Raw genomic sequence first — 22,990 nt, 5'->3', positions numbered from 1 at the left:
CGTTAGCCTATAGTTGGCTTAAAGGGTATCTATGAGGATATTAAACACCTTACTTATAAAGTTAGATCTATTGTTACTAAGGACTTCCCTTAGGGGTCCAAAGTTCGCATAGATCTCTTCTTAAACAAAACGAGCGACCGTCTCGGTTTCTTAATTCGAGGTGGCCCTTACAACCGGCTAACTAGTAGCATAATCTACGGCTATAATAATGTACTTGTTACTATTAAGTGTAACAGGCATTAGACCGACAACATTAATCGCCCAGCGCTCAAATAGCTTAAGCTTAGAATTAGCTTGGTAGAATCGCGGTTCCTGTAGGGGACTCCGGGACTTCTTCTTCGTAGCTTGACACTAAGGGCAAGTGGAAGCGTAGTTATAAACATCCTGTTTAAGTAACTACTACTAGCCCCTCGCTCGAAGAATGCTGCAGACGCCGGGCAGTGCGAAGTGCCCGTAGTTATTGTGGCAGCGCTTAAGGAAGTCCTACCGGAATTCCGGATCTACGTAGGGTATAAGGCTTCTATTAGCCTCGCGATAATACAGGAGGTCGTCCTTAAGGACAAGATCTGACACCTTCTTTTTAATTAAGCGGCTTAGCTTCTTGTTCTCGGGCATCTCCCCTATAGTTTTGAAATAGATCACTCTATTAACTACCTTACGCTCGGAGAATCCTCGTATAATCGTCCCCCTTGTAGCGTTCTCCTTAAAGGAGTAAGGCAAAGCAGTTAAGAAGTCCGCGGGTTTAAGTAATTAATCCCTAGGCCATGCAGAACCCTCCCCGGCTATGTTGGCTAGGGTACCTTCCATCAAGTCCGGCCGGCGGGAGAGGGCATTAGGGACTATAGCCTTACTCCCCTTGCGGTAGCGGATGTCGATGTTGTAAGCTTGAAACTCCTTAATCTAGCGTGCAAGCCGCTTAGTTAGAGTCTTCGAGGTTTTTAGGTACTGCAGGCTATAGTAATCCGTAATTACTTAAGTCTTGGTCCTATTGTCGATATAGTAGTTCTATTTTCGAAGGGCTTCCTTAATAGCAAGGAGCTCCTTCTCGTGCACTAGATAGTTTAGTTCTGCCCCTTGCAGCTTGCGGCCCTCGAAAGTAACTAGATGCAATTTCCTATTAGAGTTAGCTTAATGCAGGACTGCACTAAGCGCCCACTTACTTGCATCCGTTTTAATAATAAAGGGCTTCTTAGTATCTAGCATAATTAGCACTAGCTCGCTGCATAGGGCTTCCTTAAGCTTCGCAAAAGCGATAGTGTACTAGGCAGTCTACTTAATAGGGCGCTTCTTCTTAGCACGCAGCAGCAAGTTATCTTCCTTAAGGAGGTCTAACAGTAGAGCAGCGTGCCTAGCAAAGTCTCTAACGTACTTGCGGTAGAAGGAAGCTAGCCTAATAAACTGCCGCACTTCTTAAGCGTTAGTCGGCTGTAGCTAGTCTCTAACAATAGAGATCTTGTCTTCTATAGGCCTAACTTAATTATAGCTTACTCGGTGCCTACAGAAGTCGAATTCCTTAACCCTAATATAGCATTTCTTAGGGGAGCAATACAGCTCTTGTAATCGCAGGATATTTAGGACTTCCTTTAAGTAGACTTCGTGCTCCTCTAAAGTCTCGGAGAAGATTACGATGTCGTCTAAGTAAACTACATACGTCTTGTAAAAGTGCTTTCTTAGGGCTTCGTTTATTAAGCTCTAGAAGCTTGCCGGTGCATTACACAAGCTAAAAGGCATTACCTTAAAGTAGTATTTGCCCTAGCGAGTGTTAAATGCTGTCTTGTGCTAGTCCTCTTCCTTTACTTTTAATTGCTAGAACCCGGAGGTTAAGTTAATCTTAGTAAAGTACCTTAAACTATAAAATGCATCTAAGTAGTCGGAAATCCGAGGCAGGGGGAATCGATCCTTAACGGTAGCGTTGTTTAGAGCCCTAAAATTAACGCACATTCGCCATTTCCCTCCTAGCTTAGGTACAAGTAACATAGGGCTTCCCTAAGCCGATTAGGATTTGTTAATTAACCTACGCTTCCAGAGTTCCTCGATTTAAGACTCCTGTTTAAGCGATTAGGCATAAGACAGCTAGTAAGGCTATTAATTAATCGGCTTGTAGTCCCCGGTGTCGATTAAATGCACAATAAACCGGTCCTTTAGTAGCTTGTTAGGCAAGGAAGATCTAAACAGATCCCTGTTGTCTAGGATAATGCGGCTTAAGCTGGGTTCCTTACTTAAGGGAGGAGGAACGTCGTCTTCCTTAATAGACATAGGGTCGTCCTTAGGATCGCGTTCCCTCTCCTGCTGCCGCTCCTAGTATTTATCTATATTTAAGAGATATAAGGGCATGTCGGGATTAACGTTAAGTAAGTCCTCTAGTTCCTTAAGGGAATAGAGGTCCTCATCTACCGGAACGCTCCTTAAGTTAGGAGCGTATCTAGAGCATAGTATAGCATACTTAACACCGTTGTCGTATAAGTACACCTTGTTCGTAAAGAAATTAATAGTCGGGCAGTACTGCCTAAACTATTCAAGGCCAAGGATTACCTCGTGATTAGCGAGATTAAGCACTTAGGCAGTGATTTCCCCCTTGAAGTTACGCAGCTAGTAAGGCAGCTTAACCCTAAGGGTTGTCTCTATTGCTGTGCCGTTAGGCAGAACCACGGTCTGGGAATCTATAGCCACTTAAGCCTCCGGAAACTAGTCCGCGATCGTTCGTAAGATGTATACACGCGTAGCCCTAGTGTCGAACAGGAACTTAGCCTTAACAGAATGCTTACTTAAACCTAAGCGTCTAGGGGTAACTAAAAGGTTTGGTCCTATAGCGTTAAGGTAGTTAAGTTAAGCATTAGGAGGGGTCCTAAGCAATAAGGGCGACGCAACAGACGACTTAGAATCCTTAGCATCTAAGTCGCTGTCTATTTTTTTGTCGGCTTGCTTAAGCCCCCCTTGCGTCTATTATAGTCGTCCTGCTTCTTCTACAAGTCTAGCTTAAGCTTCTTCTAATAGCGATACTAGGTGTGTCCGGCGACTCCGCAGTTATAGCACTTTAAGGAATACTCTTAAGGTTTGGAGTTGTTGTCGGTAGTTATGTATTTAAGGGCAGCGGCAACATACTCTACCGTAGTCTTGTTTACCTTTCTCGGCTTAAAGGCTTTTCGAGCAAGAGCATTACGGTTTTCCTTAAAGGTAGGGGCATCTATTCTCGGGCCCCTTTAAGAATCTACGACCTCCTAGTTAGCTGCATTAATAGCTTAAGCCTGGTTTATAATCTCCTGCAGTCTAGCCTTTTAAGGGGTAAGCTTATGTCGAATAAGCTCCGCTCGGATCGACAGCTTAAGCCTATTAAAGAAGATAGTAGCATTAGAGAAGTTATTAGGCCTTAGCTTAAGCATGCGAGCTACAGAGAGGATTTTGTAATAGAAGGTAATAATACCTCCTGTTTACTTAAGAGCTCGGTATTGTCTCTAGAGCTTCTCTTAGTAATAATAATCTTAGAAATAGGAGACGAGGTTGCTGAGTATTAAGTTAAGGGTATAGGTTCCCTCGATAATTTCAAGCCTACAAGTCTCTTCCTGTTCCTCCTACTAGGCAAGGGCGTTACGCTACATCTAGCTACCTACTAATTCGATAAGGTTAGCTTCGGATAGGCGGATACCCCTCTATCTTAGGGCAATCTGAGACCTTAAGTAACGCTCTATAGACCTGACCTAGATATTAGCAGCGTTGTTTCGAGTGTCTCCCTAGTATAGTTCTAGTGCCCGGACGGAAGCCTTAATAGAAGTATCTAAGGAATTAAGGGGAGTTGTATCCCTGCCTAGTGTTCCAGACGTGTGGCGATAGGGACGACTTAGTCCCTTATCGTCACTTAAGCTGTGTCCAGGGTTATCTCCTCGATATAGGGATAGCTTAAACCGTACAGCTCCTGGCTTGCTTAGTCCCCGGATAGGCCTATTAGCAGATCCTGCTCGAACAGGCTCCTAGGACAAGCGGGCGTTCTCGGCCTAAAGTCGGATAGCGTCCGCTTTAAGTCGATTGATATGTTCCTCTATTTCCCTTAAGGCGGCCACATACTCGCTAAAACGAGTAGGGCCTAAGCCTACATTAGCAGCAGGTCGGCTTAGTTAAGTAGGAGTTCGGAAGGTAACATTAGCTCTAAGTAGAGCTAGGGGATCCGTCTAAGGATCTCCTTTAGGGAAGAGACGAGCAGTGGTAGATAGTGCCGCCCCTACATCGCTACCTTGTTCCTTAATGCGATTAAGTTCGTCGATTAGGCTTAGATAGCCTTGCCTATCTTCCTTAAGCCTTTCTCCTTTAGCGACTGTTAGGTTTAAGTCGTAGGAGGAAGGAAGCTCTGTAGTTCCTTCGGCTTAGCTAGTAACGGACATCTTGTCTTAGTAGGATAGGTTGTTAATCGAACTAAATTAAGTTGCTGTTGTTATTGCTTCCGGTAACTTAAAGGGTTATAACTTCCTCCTTGTAGTTCCTTAAGCGGCTAGGCAGCTCTGGCTATTGTCGTGTTCAAACATAGCGCGCTTTAAGTGTTTAGGTAACTAGTTTTAAGTGCGGTAATTCTATGCTTTAAGTCTTAAACTTAAGGCAAAACGAGTTTTGCGTTAACGTTTAAGTAGAAGTTGGCAATCTAGCACATATAGCACCGCTAAGTGAATCGCTATATATAGGACCCCTAGCTATAGAAAACCCGGTACTTCTAGTTAGGTATACAGTCCAAGTAGAAAGTCCGGTATAGTCCATAGGTCTAAGGAGGTCTTAAACTAGAGTCGTTTTAAGCTGGTTTAATTAAATGGGCAATAAATCGAGCATCCGGCCAGCTCTGACCCTTAAGTGGCAGAGCTAGCCGGTAAGACGGCTAAGGAGCCGCCTTAAGTGCTCTTAGCTACTAGATAATTAAAAAGCGGAAAAAGAATAATACTCATTTATAAGGGCGGAGGCCCTCAAGCTATATAGACTAACTAAAACGAGCGAGTTATATAATAATAACGAGCCTTCAAGTGAAACGGTGCCTGAGGCTTCAAGGGTTCAAGTAAACCTGAGCGAGGTGTTTGGTGTTTTTGAACAGATACAAGTTCTCAACAAATGTGTGAACGACACCACAAGATATGGGGTGTACCTGGCATACGCACAGACAGGGTCGGACAACGTTCAATTGGTCAAGGAGTCGACAAAGCTGAGATTTGAACTTGCCCAGCTTAACAATCTTTCGTCGTGGGATGAATATGCGTAAGTCATCTCCCCCACCCTTTGGCGAGGAATCTCGTCTAATATGTCTTCAGCATCGAGGGCACCATGGCCGGGACGACAAAGGCTGTGGACGACTTCCTTACAGATCTCCAGACCAATATCTATCCTCTGGGCCAAAGCAATCTTGCGATTCTCAACGCGCTGAAGCAGAAGGATGAGCGGCTGGAGAGTCCCATAGGCGACCGAAGCATCGCATATCGGTGGGACCAGTGAGTGCCGGCAGGACGTGGTGGTCTGATCGTATTGAGCTAACGCGATCGCAGGAGCTACTACAACGAATTGCAACTCAACACGACGTACGATATAGACTACACCGCCACGAAAGATTACTTCCCTGTCAATGTGACAGTCCCTGCCGTACTGGATATCTACGGCGAAATCTACGGCCTTCGGTTCGATCACATCGACACTGCGAGCCCGGAAGCCGATGAGCTCTCCCCAACAGGCAAGGGTAGCGACTTGGTCTGGCACCCCGATGTGATGATGTATGCAGTCTGGGACAACCAAGCGTACCGCGATGCGAACCCGGCTGCCAACAGGACATTTCGCGGATATTTATACTTCGACCTCTTCGTCCGTGAGGGCAAAACTAGTGAAACAGGGTAAGGAACTGAAGTGCAGAAGGCCTGCGCGAGAGCCGAAAGCTCTCTCGAACAAGGCCAGGTCTTTGCCCATTCCAAATTGTCCACGATATTCGCTGATCATATACGCTTTGCTTGCTAGGTTTGAGAACTTGTTCATTCCGGGGTTTTCTGACAACGGGGAATTGTATGCTCCGTCAATTCGAGTGCGTAAGACTGAAAGGAAGGAGGCTTCTTGAGATTGCCATCAGCATATCTGACCAGCTCCGGACCCGACATCCAAACCATGTTTGCGCCTCTGCTAATTCGATTCAGGTGGTCTTGAATTTTCAGAAGAGCCCGGACGAGAGCATCAAACCAAGTCTCATCGGGTACTACGACATCAAGAGTGTGATGCACGAGTTGGGTAAGACAACCGAAGTGTGGAAGGCCTCCGCGGTCCGAGATTGTCTTGGGCGCCGGCGCCCTCTTCCACCCTAACATGTCTACGACATGCGCTGATCTTATACACTTTGCTTTCCAGGTCACGGTACGCATGATTTAACGTCAATCACGACTTACGCGTGGAATCATGGCACAAATGGGGTGCCGGCTGACTTTGTAAGGAACTGGTGTGCGGAAGGCCTGTGATCAAAAAGCGGAAAAAGAATGATACTCATTTATGAGGGCGGAGGCCCTTAAGCTATATAGACTAACTGAAACGAGCGAGTTATATGATAATAACGAGCCTTTAAGTAAAACGGTGCCTAAGGCTTTAAGGGTTCAAGTAAACCTAAGCGAGGTGTTTAGTGTTTTTGAATATCCTCCCCTTTAGTAAATGCGTAACCTTAAGCGTTCGTAACAACCTTAATTAAAGGCTTAGGTTATATGCTAATGCTCTTAAGTAGGTATGCGTAATCTCGATCTAGGAGGTCCGTAATTGCTCGGAAGGTAAGGGCTTAAGTGCAATCGTCTAGCTAATTCTAGCAGGTGAATAATCTAATTCTCGTACTATTACAAGCCTTAAGCTAGTAACTGCTGGCATATAGTCGAATTCACTAGCAGGTCGCCCCTCTAAGGGTATAAAAGCGACTGCGTTCTTCTTTTCAAACCCTCTCTCTTTTATTAACTTCCGCAACCCTTTCCTTCCCTTTTCCTTAGACCTTTATATAGTCTACGATTACTACACCTTATAACATTACAACACACCTTAAGCAATAGTCGCTATAGCGAAGGGTGACGAAGACAAGCGCAAGAAAGACAATAAGAGCAAGGACGACAAGGTCGACAAGTAGCTCCGCCGATCTCCTCGCAAACTACCCCCTAAGTTCCCTCCTGCGAAGGCTGTTTAAAGTGCTATTAAGACAGTTAAGCGCGGATACTTAGATATAAGAATGTTAACTTAAGCATTCGGCTCGGTATTAAGCAGCAAGAAGCAGCCGTTACGAGCTGCTGCTACCTAAGAATTAATAGACAAGTTCGCTTTAAGGAAACTCTACGTCCAGCCTAATGTTATGTCTCGGCGTAACCGCATAGAGTATACTAAATTTGGGTATAAGCAAGCTACTAGTTACAAGTCGGCATACGATGCTTATCGCGATAGGCTTAATATGTCTGCCTTAAGCCTTAGGTCTAAGCTACTAGGCACACGCGCTCCTATAAGCAACAATTACGAAATCCCTTAGCGCAACCCTTAACTAGCGAACTAGGGCCGTAGCTTAAGGAGTCGCACTGCTGCATAAGGTTAGGACCCTACGATGCCTCGTAACGTCCTTAACCGCTCTCCGGATCTTCGTAGCTTGTACCCTAAGCTAGATCGCTTCGACCCTTAAGGAAATATTAATAGTACTGCTATATACGCCTCTGTCGGCGCTCGACTTAAAGCTCTCCTTACTCCTAGCCTAGCCTCTAATCGCATCGCGGTTACGGACGTATAGATAAGGGAAGTGATGTATTATCTAATCATAGTGTCGAATGCGCCTATTAAGTACCTCCGGCAATTTCTAGCTGCCTTTACGATTTCCTAACTTAATGCCTTAATCGATGGACTTTAAGCGTTTAAGCTAGGCGATCTGCGCAGCTTAGACTAGCGTAAATCGGACGGTTACCTTATTAGGGCCTGCAAGCAATAGCGTCTAGTCTCTCTTTTTACTTAAGCTCTCGGTAGCAGCCCTTAAGAAGGCAACTGTAGCTGCGAGTCCGGCAAGCGCAAGGCCGGTCCCTTTAAGTTATGCCGCAGTAGTAGAGGCTGCTTTAGCTACTATACTAACTACAGCTATACTAACTACTACAATCGCTGTTCGGCTAGGGATTCTAAACTCTAGGGAAAGACTAGGACTAAGAAGAGGAACCCGAAGGCTAAGGAAGGTAATAACGATGCGGAGGACGAGTAGGTAGACTTTAAGGAGGAAGTCTTAATTCCGCTCCTAGAAGAGCCTATCTAAGTGCCCTTAAGCCCGCCGCCTTCTAGCCCTAGACCTTTTAATTCTGGATCCGGTAGAGTTATATAGCTGCTTAACCTATTCCTTACTAGTTAGACGAATATCGCCGACATAGAGGACATTAACTTAATAGCTGTAGCAGCTCGTTCCCCTAACTTAAGGGGTCCTTTGTCTGCTCGTGAGGAGATAGACACTACTCCTTCGCGGCTAGAGCGTCCTTACTTAGATCCTTTAAGGGGGTTCGGTAGATCTCCGGGTACTAGGCCTTTGTCCTTCTAGCTTCCTAAGAACTACGCACAAGGAATGCCTATAACTATAGATAACATGTATCGCCGCGACAACCCTTAAGCTAGGCGTACGACCCGTCCGGCTAACGCACCTCCACTCTTCCGCATAGGGCAATAAGGTTCCTCTAGGCCTGGCCCCGCCCTCTTCCCGACAGGCGATCGTCAAGGCACTCTAGCGCTAGGGCCCCCTGGTTTAAGTACTCGTCGGGGCCCGCCTCCTCGGCCGAGCAACATGCCTGCTCCTGTTCAAAACGCACTAGCTCCAGCTCGTCAATCTCCAAGCCTACCGTTCTATAATGCGGCGGAGGATTTCGTAGATCTAATGCACGAAGGAGAGAGGCTCTTATACGCTATCGATCAGACCTTAATACTAGCACGGACTAGCTTAACTAATAATTACGACCTAATTCTAACCTTCTCCGGCCGCCTTATACACGAGCTAGTGCTCCCCTTAAGCGGTTTCGCTACCTAGGGGAACCTGTTCTTTAGCACGGCTCCTCGGGCTAATAATAGGCGTTAAGCATACAGCGTAGAGGGCCCAACAGTTCCTTAAGGAAGCTAACGCACGCGCGTGTATACGGAGCACATTAAGCAGCTCTACCGTAACCGCTTTAATAAGCGCTACTCCGTATATTAAGTCGTCTAGATAGCTCTCTCGCGGGCTTAAGTGCGTCTTAGGGCTAATTAAGGCATTACTCCTTAGATGCTGCACTTGCAGGCGGTAATGTTAGCCCTTAAGACGCAGCTTATTACTAAGAAGGAAGAAGATGCTAAGAGGGAGCAGGCTAAGAAGGGTTAATTCGGGTCTAAGTAGGATCGGTAGAAAATTCGTAGGCTTAAGTAGGAGCACTAAAAGCGTTGTTTTTCTTGTTTTTCTTTTTTCTGCATACGATGCAATGCGATACGACGCTAGAAAGCCAGCGCGAAATAAATGTATAATAGCACTTTAAGGAATGGCCTTAAGTACAGAAAACATAAAATAAAAACCCTCCGGGGGATCTATTAAACTTAGGCCCTCGCATTAACCTTTCGTTTAGACTTAAAGGTTAGCTTCCTTCGTAGCTGCACCGTAGGATTACGAGGAGCTTTCCTTGTGTTCTAGGGTAGTCGTTAACGGGGCACAACTATAATAGTGTCCTCGTTATTACCCGACTCCCCTTAGGGTTTAAGTAGAGTCTCCTAGAGCTCGGAAGGGATTACAAGTAATTCCTCTTCCGTTTCTTCTATAACAGGCTCCGTAGGGATAGGAACAGTTGCTGCAATAGGGTTAACTTAAGCGTCTTCCCTTAATGTTGCTGCTGCATTTACCGGATGTATAACCGGCTAACTTAAGGGTACTAACTTCTTTAGCTCCCTAAGACGTTTCTTTTCGAGAGTAGCCTTAAGTTTCTCTACCTCCTTAGTATTGTCTCGATTCGCGCGTAAAACATCTCTATGCTTCCTTCGGATCTTATTAGCAGCGAGTTTAAGCTTATGTTAAAACTTTAGCTAATCGTTAGTTTTTAAAGAATCTAAAGGTTTACCCTCCCCTAAAAGGAATCGAAGGGCTCCTAACTGTTTAAGCTGCTGTAAAGACAACTTGTCCTACTTCTGCTTAGGGATAGTCGCTAGAGTAGAGAAACTTAAGCATAGATTAAGTGCAAGATCCTTACGCAAGGAGTCCTTAAACTCCTAGCCAGCGGCCTTAAGTAAAATCTCCTGTCTACAGCGCTTCTGCCAGTCCCTAAAACTAGTGTAGTTAGCGCAGATCAGGCAATTACTATGCACTTAATGCTTAACTACAGACCCGTCGTAGGACTCTAAGGTATACGTACTAAGCTAGCTTCGCTTAATTACCTTAAAGGAACCTACGAAGGTCGGCTAGAGCTTCGTCTTAGTCTTATTTAAGACAAGAACAAAGTCTCCCTTAATAAACTTGCTATTAGTTTCCTTAAAGGTATATCTACTAATAGCGCCGGCTCTTACTGCTTTCGTAAGCAGCTTTTCTGCGGTAATCGTCCTAGCGTTCTACATTACTTAATGCCTAGATTTAGGATCCTCGGGCTTAAGCTACATCGGACGTAGGTACGGATAATCCTTAAGTATTCGGGGTTGCTAGCCGAACAAGAGGAAGAAGGGGCTATATCTACAACCGGACTGGGCCCGGATTCGGCTTGAATATAGCGCCTTAGGAAGGTACAAGTCCCAAGCGTGCACGCTTTTACTATAGCACATCTTAGAGAGGATCCGGCCGAGAACACTGTTTAAGGCCTTAACCTTCCCGTTCGTACGAGGATAGTAGGGCGTCGTTAGCCTATAGTTGGCTTAAAGGGTATCTATGAGGATATTAAACACCTTACTTATAAAGTTAGATCTATTGTTACTAAGGACTTCCCTTAGGGGTCCAAAGTTCGCATAGATCTCTTCTTAAACAAAACGAGCGACCGTCTCGGTTTCTTAATTCGAGGTGGCCCTTACAACCGGCTAACTAGTAGCATAATCTACGGCTATAATAATGTACTTGTTACTATTAAGTGTAACAGGCATTAGACCGACAACATTAATCGCCCAGCGCTCAAATAGCTTAAGCTTAGAATTAGCTTGGTAGAATCGCGGTTCCTGTAGGGGACTCCGGGACTTCTTCTTCGTAGCTTGACACTAAGGGCAAGTGGAAGCGTAGTTATAAACATCCTGTTTAAGTAACTACTACTAGCCCCTCGCTCGAAGAATGCTGCAGACGCCGGGCAGTGCGAAGTGCCCGTAGTTATTGTGGCAGCGCTTAAGGAAGTCCTACCGGAATTCCGGATCTACGTAGGGTATAAGGCTTCTATTAGCCTCGCGATAATACAGGAGGTCGTCCTTAAGGACAAGATCTGACACCTTCTTTTTAATTAAGCGGCTTAGCTTCTTGTTCTCGGGCATCTCCCCTATAGTTTTGAAATAGATCACTCTATTAACTACCTTACGCTCGGAGAATCCTCGTATAATCGTCCCCCTTGTAGCGTTCTCCTTAAAGGAGTAAGGCAAAGCAGTTAAGAAGTCCGCGGGTTTAAGTAATTAATCCCTAGGCCATGCAGAACCCTCCCCGGCTATGTTGGCTAGGGTACCTTCCATCAAGTCCGGCCGGCGGGAGAGGGCATTAGGGACTATAGCCTTACTCCCCTTGCGGTAGCGGATGTCGATGTTGTAAGCTTGAAACTCCTTAATCTAGCGTGCAAGCCGCTTAGTTAGAGTCTTCGAGGTTTTTAGGTACTGCAGGCTGTAGTAATCCGTAATTACTTAAGTCTTGGTCCTATTGTCGATATAGTAGTTCTATTTTCGAAGGGCTTCCTTAATAGCAAGGAGCTCCTTCTCGTGCACTAGATAGTTTAGTTCTGCCCCTTGCAGCTTGCGGCCCTCGAAAGTAACTAGATGCAATTTCCTATTAGAGTTAGCTTAATGTAGGACTGCACTAAGCGCCCACTTACTTGCATCCGTTTTAATAATAAAGGGCTTCTTAGTATCTAGCATAATTAGCACTAGCTCGCTGCATAGGGCTTCCTTAAGCTTCGCAAAAGCGATAGTGTACTAGGCAGTCTACTTAATAGGGCGCTTCTTCTTAGCACGCAGCAGCAAGTTATCTTCCTTAAGGAGGTCTAACAGTAGAGCAGCGTGCCTAGCAAAGTCTCTAACGTACTTGCGGTAGAAGGAAGCTAGCCTAATAAACTGCCGCACTTCTTAAGCGTTAGTCGGCTGTAGCTAGTCTCTAACAATAGAGATCTTGTCTTCTATAGGCCTGACTTAATTATAGCTTACTCGGTGCCTACAGAAGTCGAATTCCTTAACCCTAATATAGCATTTCTTAGGGGAGCAATACAGCTCTTGTAATCGCAGGATATTTAGGACTTCCTTTAAGTAGACTTCGTGCTCCTCTAAAGTCTCGGAGAAGATTACGATGTCGTCTAAGTAAACTACATACGTCTTGTAAAAGTGCTTTCTTAGGGCTTCGTTTATTAAGCTCTAGAAGCTTGCCGGTGCATTACACAAGCTAAAAGGCATTACCTTAAAGTAGTATTTGCCCTAGCGAGTGTTAAATGCTGTCTTGTGCTAGTCCTCTTCCTTTACTTTTAATTGCTAGAACCCGGAGGTTAAGTTAATCTTAGTAAAGTACCTTAAACTATAAAATGCATCTAAGTAGTCGGAAATCCGAGGCAGGGGGAATCGATCCTTAACGGTAGCGTTGTTTAGAGCCCTAAAATTAACGCACATTCGCCATTTCCCTCCTAGCTTAGGTACAAGTAACATAGGGCTTCCCTAAGCCGATTAGGATTTGTTGTTTTTGTTTGTTTGTTTGTTTGTTCCATTTACGTCCTGTATGAGTCTATGACTATGTAGGACGGCTGTCTCGCGACAGCAGTCTATCTATGTACAATCGTTGTTCTCTCGTATCTCTTGACCTTAGGGAAAGACCCGTGCCTAGGATAGTAGCAAGCTAGTATCGAAGGACTTTAAAGAAAGACAAATAAGGAAAAGTAAAAGGAGTGTAGGCTAGACGATCTCGTCTTCGCCTCTTGCTAGGTGCCAGGACCTAGAAGCAATCTTTGTATCCGAGAGAAAGGTAGTAAGGTGTTTCCGGAGTTCCTTATCTTCTACTATTTCTAGCAGAGATTGTGCTTGTCGTAGCGGTAGTGGCCTAAATACGTCGTAGATAGGGCAGCTACATACGAGGTGTTCTGCTGTTTCTCGTCGTCCGCAAGGGCAGTCTGGCGTCGTTGCGTGTCCAAAGCGATAGAGATAGGACTTTAGGTATCCGTGTCCTAATAGGATAGTATAGAAGGCACTAGTTAAAGCACGTCTTCCTCCTATTCTATGTTTTCCTGGCGAGCTCCATGGAAATCGACTAAGGTAGCTATTTGTATTCCTAGGTACCTTGTTGATCTCCCGTTGTCTTGCTATTTCGTATCGGGTTTTCCAGACGCTAAAGAGATCGTCTTTTGCGTAGTTAGCCCTCTCGTGTTCTACGAAATGCTTGTATTGTCGGAGTCGATAACAGAGTAGTTGTATCTGTGTTCTCTGTCGTTTTTGCGGAAGTATCTCTCTCGAGTCCTCGTGTTGGACTTCTCGCGTATCCGAAGGCGCGCTTTGGATAGCGAGTCTTACGGGGTGGTTTTCGGGTAGCTTTGCTGCGCGTAGAGAGTATAAAATTGACTGTCTCTCTAGGCGTAGATCCGGGGGGAAGAGATTTGACTCTACTTCGGACGGGACGTTTGGGGCGGTACGGAAAACGCCTAGGATCTTCCTACAAGCTTTACTTTGTAGAGATACTAGAGGTTTTATGCTCTTTTTCGACCGCCACCAAACCGGGGCCCCGTAGTCTGCTATTGTAGTAACGCAGGCTAGGTAGATCTTTCTTAACGATATAGAAGACAGACCGCGTTCGGTATTTGCTAGTCTTTCTAATCGATAGAATGCCGCTTGTGCTTGAGCCGATCTTATTACAATGTGCTCCTTAAAGGTAAGACCGGCGTCTAGCCAAATCCCGAGCCACCTTATTGCCTTTTTTGCTGGGCGAACAATATCGCCGTTTGGAAGAATTACCGGGCAATCGGACCCTTTCCCTTTCGAGAAGTGTACTAGGTCTGTCTTTGCTAGGTCGAAAGCAATCGAGTTCTTCTTTCCTAGGTCTATTAGCCTTCTTGCCTCACGTTCTAGTACCTTAGAGTTCTTCTTAAGGGACGTAGACGAGGTAGATAGTCTAATGTCGTCGACGTAGGAACTAGGAGTGACTCCTTGTAGCGAGAAGAATATGTCGCGCGTATAGATAAGAAAGAGGATAGGAGACATCGGGCTGCCTTGCGGAACGCCGATCTCTACGTCCTGGAATTCCTGTATCTGTCCGTCGAATGCTATTCGTAGGCGTCTATTGCTCATAAACGACTGAACCCAACGTATAAGGCTGTGCGGAAGCCTTAACTGGATCATTATTCTTAACAGTCGGTTCTTTGCAACGTGGTCGTATGCTCCTCTTACGTCGAGGAAGATAACCGAAGTCTTCTTTTTCTTTCTTCGATTCTCCTCGATTTCGTTCGTTAAGAGAAGCACCGTATCGATAGCCGATTTCTTCTTTCGCCCTCCTAACTGCGAGTCGTGTAGAAGGGGCTTCGTCTCTGCGATAATCCCTAGGCGTTTTGCAAGTATTCTCTCACTAATCTTGCCGAGACAGTTTAGGAGAGAGATAACTCGGTAGGCCTTAGGGACCGAATAGTCTGGTTTTCCCGGCTTTGCTAGAACTGCGCCTGTCGCAACTTTCCAGCATCGGGGGTGGTGTCCTTCGTCGAGTAGCCTACTGTATATACGTAGAAAGGTAATAGGAATGGCGCCGTACGCTTTACTAATAATAGCTTGCGTAATACCGTCTGGGCCCGGCGTTTTTCCTTTTACTATCTTCGTACTACAGGCGGCAGCGAGTTCCTCTTCGGTTAGCGTAGTCCAGCCCCAATCCCCGGCTGTATACGCTTCCCAACGGCTAGGCAGAGGTTCCTCGGCAGGAGGGCGCGGAAATAAGGCTTCGGAGAAGGCCTTACATTTCCCCTCGAAAGAATCTTCGTTGTTTATCGTAGGTATCTGTCTTCGGCTGCTATTCCTAGTATAGGACATAGCTTTAAAGATAGATTTCGAGTCTTCTTTTTCGAGGAAAGCGTTCCAGTGGTTCTTCTTAGCTGTTTTAATAGCTTGGAAGTACTCGTTTCTCGCTTTCGTGTACGCCTCTTTCTCGTCAAGCGTCGGCGTACGTCCGTCGGTAAAGGTCTGTCTGTATGTTCTAGACATTGTACGGCGTAGCGTGCGTAGCTCTCTATTCCACCAAGGTTTTGCGCAGGCGTGTACTACTTTCTCTGGGATTGCTCCCCGCATCGATTCGGTAATACACGAGGTAAAGGAGTCTGCGATGTCGTCGAGGGAGTTCGTATAGTCAATAGACGTCGCCTTGCTTATTAGGAGATCTGTAAACAGTTCCCAATCCGCGGAAGCTATATCTAGAACTACTTTCTTCTGTTGGGCTCGATCTTGCGCGCCAATAAGGTCTATAGATATAGCCTTATGGTCTGAGCCTGTCGGAATCGTTCTCCAGTCGATTTCTTTCGTAGATAAGGATCCTCTTGTGAACGTAAGGTCTAGGACCGACTCTGCGTCTAGGTGCGGCCTATAGAAGGTCCCGACACCTATCGTATTACGTAGAGTAAAGCCCTGGTCTTCTATCCACTCTATAAATTCGCGGGCGCTAGTAGTATCCTTTCCCCTCGGATCCCAGGACGGGTGTCTAAGGTTAAAGTCTCCTACTAGTAGAGTGTTTGGAAGGAACGTGTTGCGTAGAGAGTAGAGGGTTCTCTCTGTTGTTCGTCGGTTTTGCGGGTTCTCGGTATCCCGAAGGTCTTTCTCGTTGTAGAGATTAACTATCTGGATCTTGTTGCCCTTCTTGTCTGAAATAACAAAGGAAAGTATGTCGCTGTCGTCTAATAAAATAGGAGAGATATTGACGTTGAGTCTTGTGCTAATATATAGCATTGTTCTTGGCCGGATCGTCGAATCCGTAGTCGTTGGGAATAGCTGGTTGTATTCCCGGTGTGCGATAGATCTCGTCTCTTTGTAGCCTGTTATCGGGTCTTCTATAGTCCACGGTTCCTGGACTAGTAGAAGGTCGGCTTTCTGCTTAACCGCGACGTCTAAGGTAGACTCTGTAGCCTCGATAGATCGGTTAAGATTAACGTGGAAAATCCGTAGAGAGTGTTCTAACATGTAGAACGTTCTAGGGGCCTCCCTTTCTGTTGTATACGATCCTTCGCCTTCTCGACTCTTAGGCTGTCCGCGCCTACGTATAGACGGTTTTGAATAGCCCTTTTTGCCTCCTCCTCGGTAGCAAAACCTACTAGAACTGTCGCCCCAGTAAGAGTCCTTCTTCTCTCTTCGTTTGTTAGCCAAATCGGGGTGCCTGCGAGTTTAAGACCTCTATTAAAGGTCTTAATTTCTCGTTGAATGTCCTGTAGGCCCGTTGGCGTGTTGAAGTTCGCGGTCGAGACGCCGTGGACTACGACCTTGTGCCAGAGAGAGTCCTCTATTACCCGTGCCTCGCCTACGATATCGGTAACCTTAGTAAGGCTATCGATCGTTCGTTGGCGGGCTTTCTCTGTTGCAAAGTTTAGGACAATGTTACCCCGAAATGATTTCTTTATCGCAAGGACAGCTAGCTCTTGGTCTTCGCCTTTAAGAGCGTCGTTGATTTTGTCTCGGGTTGCGATCTGGTCGAGTTCCTTCTCTTTATCCTTTGGTACAAGGATAAGAGGCATCGGTTCTGCTTGTTCTTTCGGCTTGCTAGCCCTCCGGGAGACGGTCGTCCACTGTTGTTGTTGTTGTTGTTGTTGTTGTTGTTGTTGTGTTGTCTTTGTTGTCGAGGAGGTAGAGGTAGAGGTAGCGGATCCGCTGTCTCCCTTAACAACGTCTGCGAAAGTAGGCTTCTTCGCCTGTGCTGCTAGTTTCTTTGTTGTCATTTCTAGGTTCGAGACTTGCTTTGCGAGGATTTGGGACGTTGTCCTAAAGTCTGTACGCTCGGTAAAGTGCCGAAAGACTTCGAGAAGGTCGAGAACCCGGGTTTGTTCTCCTGGAAACCCGACTAGATCCCCCGCCGCTTCGACTAGTAGCTGTCGGGCTTGTAGGATCTTCTCGTTCGCGGGCGTGTAAGAGAGTGTTTGTTTCTTTCCGAGAGAAGGGCTGCGAGTTGGGGAGCTACTGAAATCAAAGGGGTTTTGCCTTTTCCTAGGTAGGAAAGGAAAGCCGGTTCTTTTTAGTAGTTCCTCCGGCAACGGCAGGGTTTTGAGAGACTCAAACGTAACTTCCTCGTCCCCTCTAGCCGTAGCTTTTGGAGTCTGAGGGGCTGAGCCTGCGTCTGTCATTTCCGTCTCGGTAGACATTGTCTTGTTGTTGTTGTTGTTTGAAAAGAGGCTCAGCAGTCTTACGCCGAGAGGGCTGCTTGTTCGTCTCTATTTCCAATCGCGTTCGGGTCCTAGCCTACTTGCGACACTAGGGCACTCTTCTCCCTACTATACAAAGTAGTATAGGAGAAGGTATACTTCAAAGAGGAGAGAAGAGATATATAAATATACCTCTGCTTCTAGGAAGTACTCTGGCCTGCAGCAACGTGCGTCTTTATAGCAGGCTTTAGAGGCGTTCTGCGGGTAGCCGTAGCAGGTTCGGGACAACCTTTGTCTCTAGGGAAAGGTAGGCCTATACTCTATACAGAGTATCTAGCTATACAGCTAGTACCACTACTCTAATCCCTAGAGGTGCAAATTCGTCCTTACTAAACCACTCTGCTCCTTTAGCTTCCTCTCTCGGCGGCGTAGGACAACAGGTAACTCTAGTGTAGAGAGAACTGAGTGTATGTGTATGTTTGTGTTTGTGTATCCTGGGAACACTGCTCTTGTTTGGCCTTTGGCTCTTTCAAAATTCGACCAAATCAGGCGTTTGATAGCTAGAATAAAAGCTCTCGTCGAGGGCTTTCAAACGGGCTACACGGCGTCCGAATCGGCGGCGTATTGGTTGTGTTGTGGTGTGTTGAAGTGTTGTGGTACAGGTTGTGAACCTTCCTTGTGCAATGCCCTAAACAGGGAATGTTTCGAGTGTGGGGGAGGTGAGGTCGGAATAAGGTTTCGGAGGTGGGGGCCAAATCCCGGAGTTCAGGGTCCAGTGTCCTTGAAAATTTGCACCCCAAAGGGGGCAACAAGGTGAATCTTTGAACTCCAGTAGCGGCGCAGGTTTTGGGGGCAGCGGGGTAAATGCGGGTTCGTTGGAACGGCCTTGATAAGGGCTTTCGAATGGTGCGTGTTTGGTGATGATCGGGTCAATATTGGGTGTGCAATGGAAGTGCGGATGTCGATGGATTAGGATTTGTTAATTAACCTACGCTTCCAGAGTTCCTCGATTTAAGACTCCTGTTTAAGCGATTAGGCATAAGACAGCTAGTAAGGCTATTAATTAATCGGCTTGTAGTCCCCGGTGTCGATTAAATGCACAATAAACCGGTCCTTTAGTAGCTTGTTAGGCAAGGAAGATCTAAACAGATCCCTGTTGTCTAGGATAATGCGGCTTAAGCTGGGTTCCTTACTTAAGGGAGGAGGAACGTCGTCTTCCTTAATAGACATAGGGTCGTCCTTAGGATCGCGTTCCCTCTCCTGCTGCCGCTCCTAGTATTTATCTATATTTAAGAGATATAAGGGCATGTCGGGATTAACGTTAAGTAAGTCCTCTAGTTCCTTAAGGGAATAGAGGTCCTCATCTACCGGAACGCTCCTTAAGTTAGGAGCGTATCTAGAGCATAGTATAGCATACTTAACACCGTTGTCGTATAAGTACACCTTGTTCGTAAAGAAATTAATAGTCGGGCAGTACTGCCTAAACTATTCAAGGCCAAGGATTACCTCGTGATTAGCGAGATTAAGCACTTAGGCAGTGATTTCCCCCTTGAAGTTACGCAGCTAGTAAGGCAGCTTAACCCTAAGGGTTGTCTCTATTGCTGTGCCGTTAGGCAGAACCACGGTCTGGGAATCTATAGCCACTTAAGCCTCCGGAAACTAGTCCGCGATCGTTCGTAAGATGTATACACGCGTAGCCCTAGTGTCGAACAGGAACTTAGCCTTAACAGAATGCTTACTTAAACCTAAGCGTCTAGGGGTAACTAAAAGGTTTGGTCCTATAGCGTTAAGGTAGTTAAGTTAAGCATTAGGAGGGGTCCTAAGCAATAAGGGCGACGCAACAGACGACTTAGAATCCTTAGCATCTAAGTCGCTGTCTATTTTTTTGTCGGCTTGCTTAAGCCCCCCTTGCGTCTGTTGTAGTCGTCCTACTTCTTCTGCAAGTCTAGCTTAAGCTTCTTCTAATAGCAATACTAGGTGTGTCCGGCGACTCCGCAGTTATAGCACTTTAAGGAATACTCTTAAGGTTTGGAGTTATTATCGGTAGTTATATGTTTAAGGGTAGCGGCAACATACTCTACCGTAGTCTTGTTTACCTTTCTCGGCTTAAAGGCTTTTCGAGCAAGAGCATTGCGGTTTTCCTTAAAGGCAGGGGCATCCATTCTCGGGCCCCTTTAAGAATCTACGACCTCCTAGTTGGCTACATTAATAGCTTAAGCCTAGTCTATAATCTCCTGCAGTCCAGCCTTTTAAGGGGTAAGCTTATGTCGAATAAGCTCCGCTCGGATCGACAGCTTAAGCCTATTAAAGAAGATAGTAGCATTAGAGAAGTTATTAGGCCTTAGCTTAAGCATGCGAGCTACAGAGAGGATTTTGTAATAGAAGGTAATAACACCTCCTGTTTGCTTAAGAGCTCGGTATTGTCTCCAGAGCTTCTCTTAGTAATAATAATCTTAGAAATAGGAGACGAGGTTGCCGAGCATTAAGTTAAGGGTATAGGTTCCCTCGATAATTTCAAGCCTACAAGTCTCTTCCTGTTCCTCCTACTAGGCAAGGGCGTTACGCTACATCTAGCCACCTACTAATTCGATAAGGTTAGCTTCGGATAGGCGGATACCCCTCTATCTTAGGGCAATCTAAGACCTTAAGTAACGCTCTATAGACCTGACCCAGATATTAGCAGCGTTGTTTCGAGTATCTCCCTAGTATAGTTCTAGTGCCCGGACGGAAGCCTTAATAAAAGTATCTAAGGAATTAAGGGGAGTTGTATCCCTGCCTAGTGTTCCAGACGTGTGGCGATAGGGACGACTTAGTCCCTTATCGTTACTTAAGCCGTGTCTAGGGTTATCTCCTCGATATAGGGATAGCTTAAACCGTACGGCTCCTAGCTCGCTTGGTCCCCGGATAGGCCTGTTGGCAGATCCTGCTCGAACAGGCTCCTAGGACAAGCGGGCGTTCTCGGCCTAAAGTCGGACAGCGTCCGCTTTAAGTCGATTAATATGTTCCTCCATTTCCCTTAAGGCGGCCACATGCTCGCTGAAATAAGTAGGGCCTAAGCCTACATTAGCAGCAGGTCGGCTTAGTTAAGTAGGAGTTCGGAAGGTAACATTAGCTCTAAGTAGAGCTAGGGGATCCGTCTAAGGATCTCCTTTAGGGAAGAGACGAGCAGTAGTAGATAGTGCCGCCCCTGTATCGCTACCTCGTTCCTTAATGCGATTAAGTTCGTCGATTAGGCTTAGATAGCCTTGCCTATCTTCCTTAAGCCTTTCTCCTTTAGCGACTGTTAGGTTTAAGTCGTAGGAGGAAGGAAGCTCTGTAGTTCCTTCGGCTTAGCTAGTAACGGACATCTTGTCTTAGTAGGATAGGTTGTTAATCGAACTAAATTAAGTTGCTGTTGTTGTTGCTTCCGGTAACTTAAAGGGTTATAACTTCCTCCTTATAGTTCCTTAAGCGGCTAGGCAGCTCTAGCTATTGTCGTGTTCAAATATAGCGCGCTTTAAGTGTTTAGGTAACTAGTTTTAAGTGCGGTAATTCTATGCTTTAAGTCTTAAACTTAAGGCAAAACGAGTTTTGCGTTAACGTTTAAGTAGAAGTTAGCAATCCAGCACATATAGCACCGCTAAGTAAATCGCCATGTATAGGACCCCTAGCTATAGAAAACCCGGTGCTTCTAGTTAGGTGTATAGTCTAAGTAGAAAGTCCGGTATAGTCTATAGGTCCAAGGAGGTCTTAAACTAGAGTCGTTTCAAGCTAGTTTAATTAAATAGGCAATAAATCGAGTATCCGGCCAGCTCTAACCCTTAAGTAGCAGAGCTAGCTAGTAAGACGGCTAAGGAGCCGCCTTAAGTGCTCTTAGCTACTAGATGATCAAAAAGCGGAAAAAGAATAATACTTATTTATAAGGGCGGAGGCCCTTAAGCTATATAGACTAACTGAAACGAGCGAGTCATATAATAATAACGAGCCTTCAAGTGAAACGGTGCCTGAGGCTTTAAGGGTTCAAGTAAACCTGAGCGAGGTGTTTGGTGTTTTTGAACACCTGTGCGGTTCGAGAGTGTTTTGGGGGCCAGGCCTTTGTCCGTTCCAGATGTCTACGACATTTCGCTGACCTTATATTCTTCACTATAGCTCGAATTTCCGGCCATGTTCATGGAAAATTTCGCCCTTATCCCAGAAGCGCTGAAGAGTATAAGGTAGAATTCGCATCGGCTCTTCGTTATGCTATCCGTATTGACCATGTCACCCTCTGGTAGTACACACTGGTCGTCATTCTCACCACAAGCTGCCGAAGCATGGAGGAAAGAGCAAGGCGAGGCGCCCGACGCTCCTCTCCCCCCGGTCACGATGCCTGACGATCTGATTGCCAAAGTCGTCAAATCCTCCGCCTTGAACCAGGGAATCGACGCATTGGACCAGATCGCCTTTTCGCGCGTCGACCGGAAGTTGTATGGGTCGACCAGTCTCGAGGAAGTTCAATCAACCGATGACGCCGCAGTGTGAGTAGCGCGAACGAGCGCTCAAACTTGTCGGAGAACAGTGCTAACCCTTCCCCCCTCCCTTTCAGATACAATGAAATTTTCCGTAGAGTGTCTGGCTTTCCAGATAACTCCGACCTCGGCCAGGTAAGCATAATTTGATATGCAAGGCACAGAGCACGTCTCGGAGTTGTCCTCTCCCACGAACATCGAAGACGCCTGCTAACTTGGACATCCTTCTCTCGAAGGGCAACGCGTGGGGCAACCTAATAGGCCAAATCAGCCAATTCGTCAGTGCATACTACGCGGGCCTCTACTACTCTTACCAATGGTGTACGGCCTACGCGGCAGATGTCTTCTACACGGCCTTTTACGACGATCCGTTCAACAGCGCGACCGGATGGAGATATCGCCAGACTGTGCTGCAGCCGTCTGGGACGAAGGACATCAAAAAGCTGTTGCCGGCGTTCCTGGAGAGGGAGCCGAACACTGACGGGTACTATCGTCAGTTGGGGATCAAGGGCAAGGGGTCTTGAGAGATGGTCGTGTTGAGCTTGTCGGTCACGGTGGGCGAGACAAGCGGCCATCGTCATATACCACCTTTCTGGTCCGGATGATTCCTTATTCGAAGGTATTCTCAATAACCGCACAATGATGCAGCGATAGCTGGCGTATATTCTTACCCTCTGTGGTCTCTACAGCACCCGAACGCATCGGAGTAGACGTCTTCAATACTTACCTTGTGGTGGATTGCCTGACCACAGGCAAGTCGGCCAACCCGGCCCTGGACAGTCCTCGCTTCGTTCACCCTCTTACTCACATCATCAATACGCCAACAAGCAAACACATACAGCGTGAAAACCGCGCCACGATGTCGCCACCGCTGGTGAGGAGCGCTGCACCTGTCGAGGAATGGCTCGATAGGCATCTTTGGCACCCGTGACGACCAGATCCTGCCCAACGCAGCTAATGGTAATCGTCATACCATGACACACTGGGAGAAGATGAAGCCCCGGGCTATGGTCATTGGAACACTCGGCCAAGACAAATGCCCAGAGC

General features: G+C 46.4%; 1 protein-coding gene across 1 annotated transcript; it reads left to right on the top strand.

The window, feature by feature from the left end:
* Nucleotides 1-5,158: 5,158 nt before the first annotated feature.
* Nucleotides 5,159-22,467, top strand: MYCGRDRAFT_69129 (uncharacterized protein; the record flags this gene model as incomplete). Its single annotated transcript, XM_003855205.1, has 8 exons — nt 5,159-5,226; nt 5,280-5,456; nt 5,511-5,849; nt 6,080-6,234; nt 6,352-6,441; nt 21,748-21,952; nt 22,021-22,078; nt 22,180-22,467. 7 exons carry the CDS (start codon nt 5,293-5,295, stop codon nt 22,465-22,467), a joined length of 1,299 nt encoding a protein of 432 aa, XP_003855253.1.
* Between the last annotated feature and the right edge of the window lie 523 nt (nt 22,468-22,990).

The sequence above is a fragment of the Zymoseptoria tritici genome, chromosome 2 (genome assembly GCF_000219625.1).
Source record: "Zymoseptoria tritici IPO323 chromosome 2, whole genome shotgun sequence".
Lineage (NCBI taxonomy): Eukaryota > Fungi > Ascomycota > Dothideomycetes > Mycosphaerellales > Mycosphaerellaceae > Zymoseptoria > Zymoseptoria tritici.
This window is presented reverse-complemented; position numbering and strand designations above follow the sequence as displayed.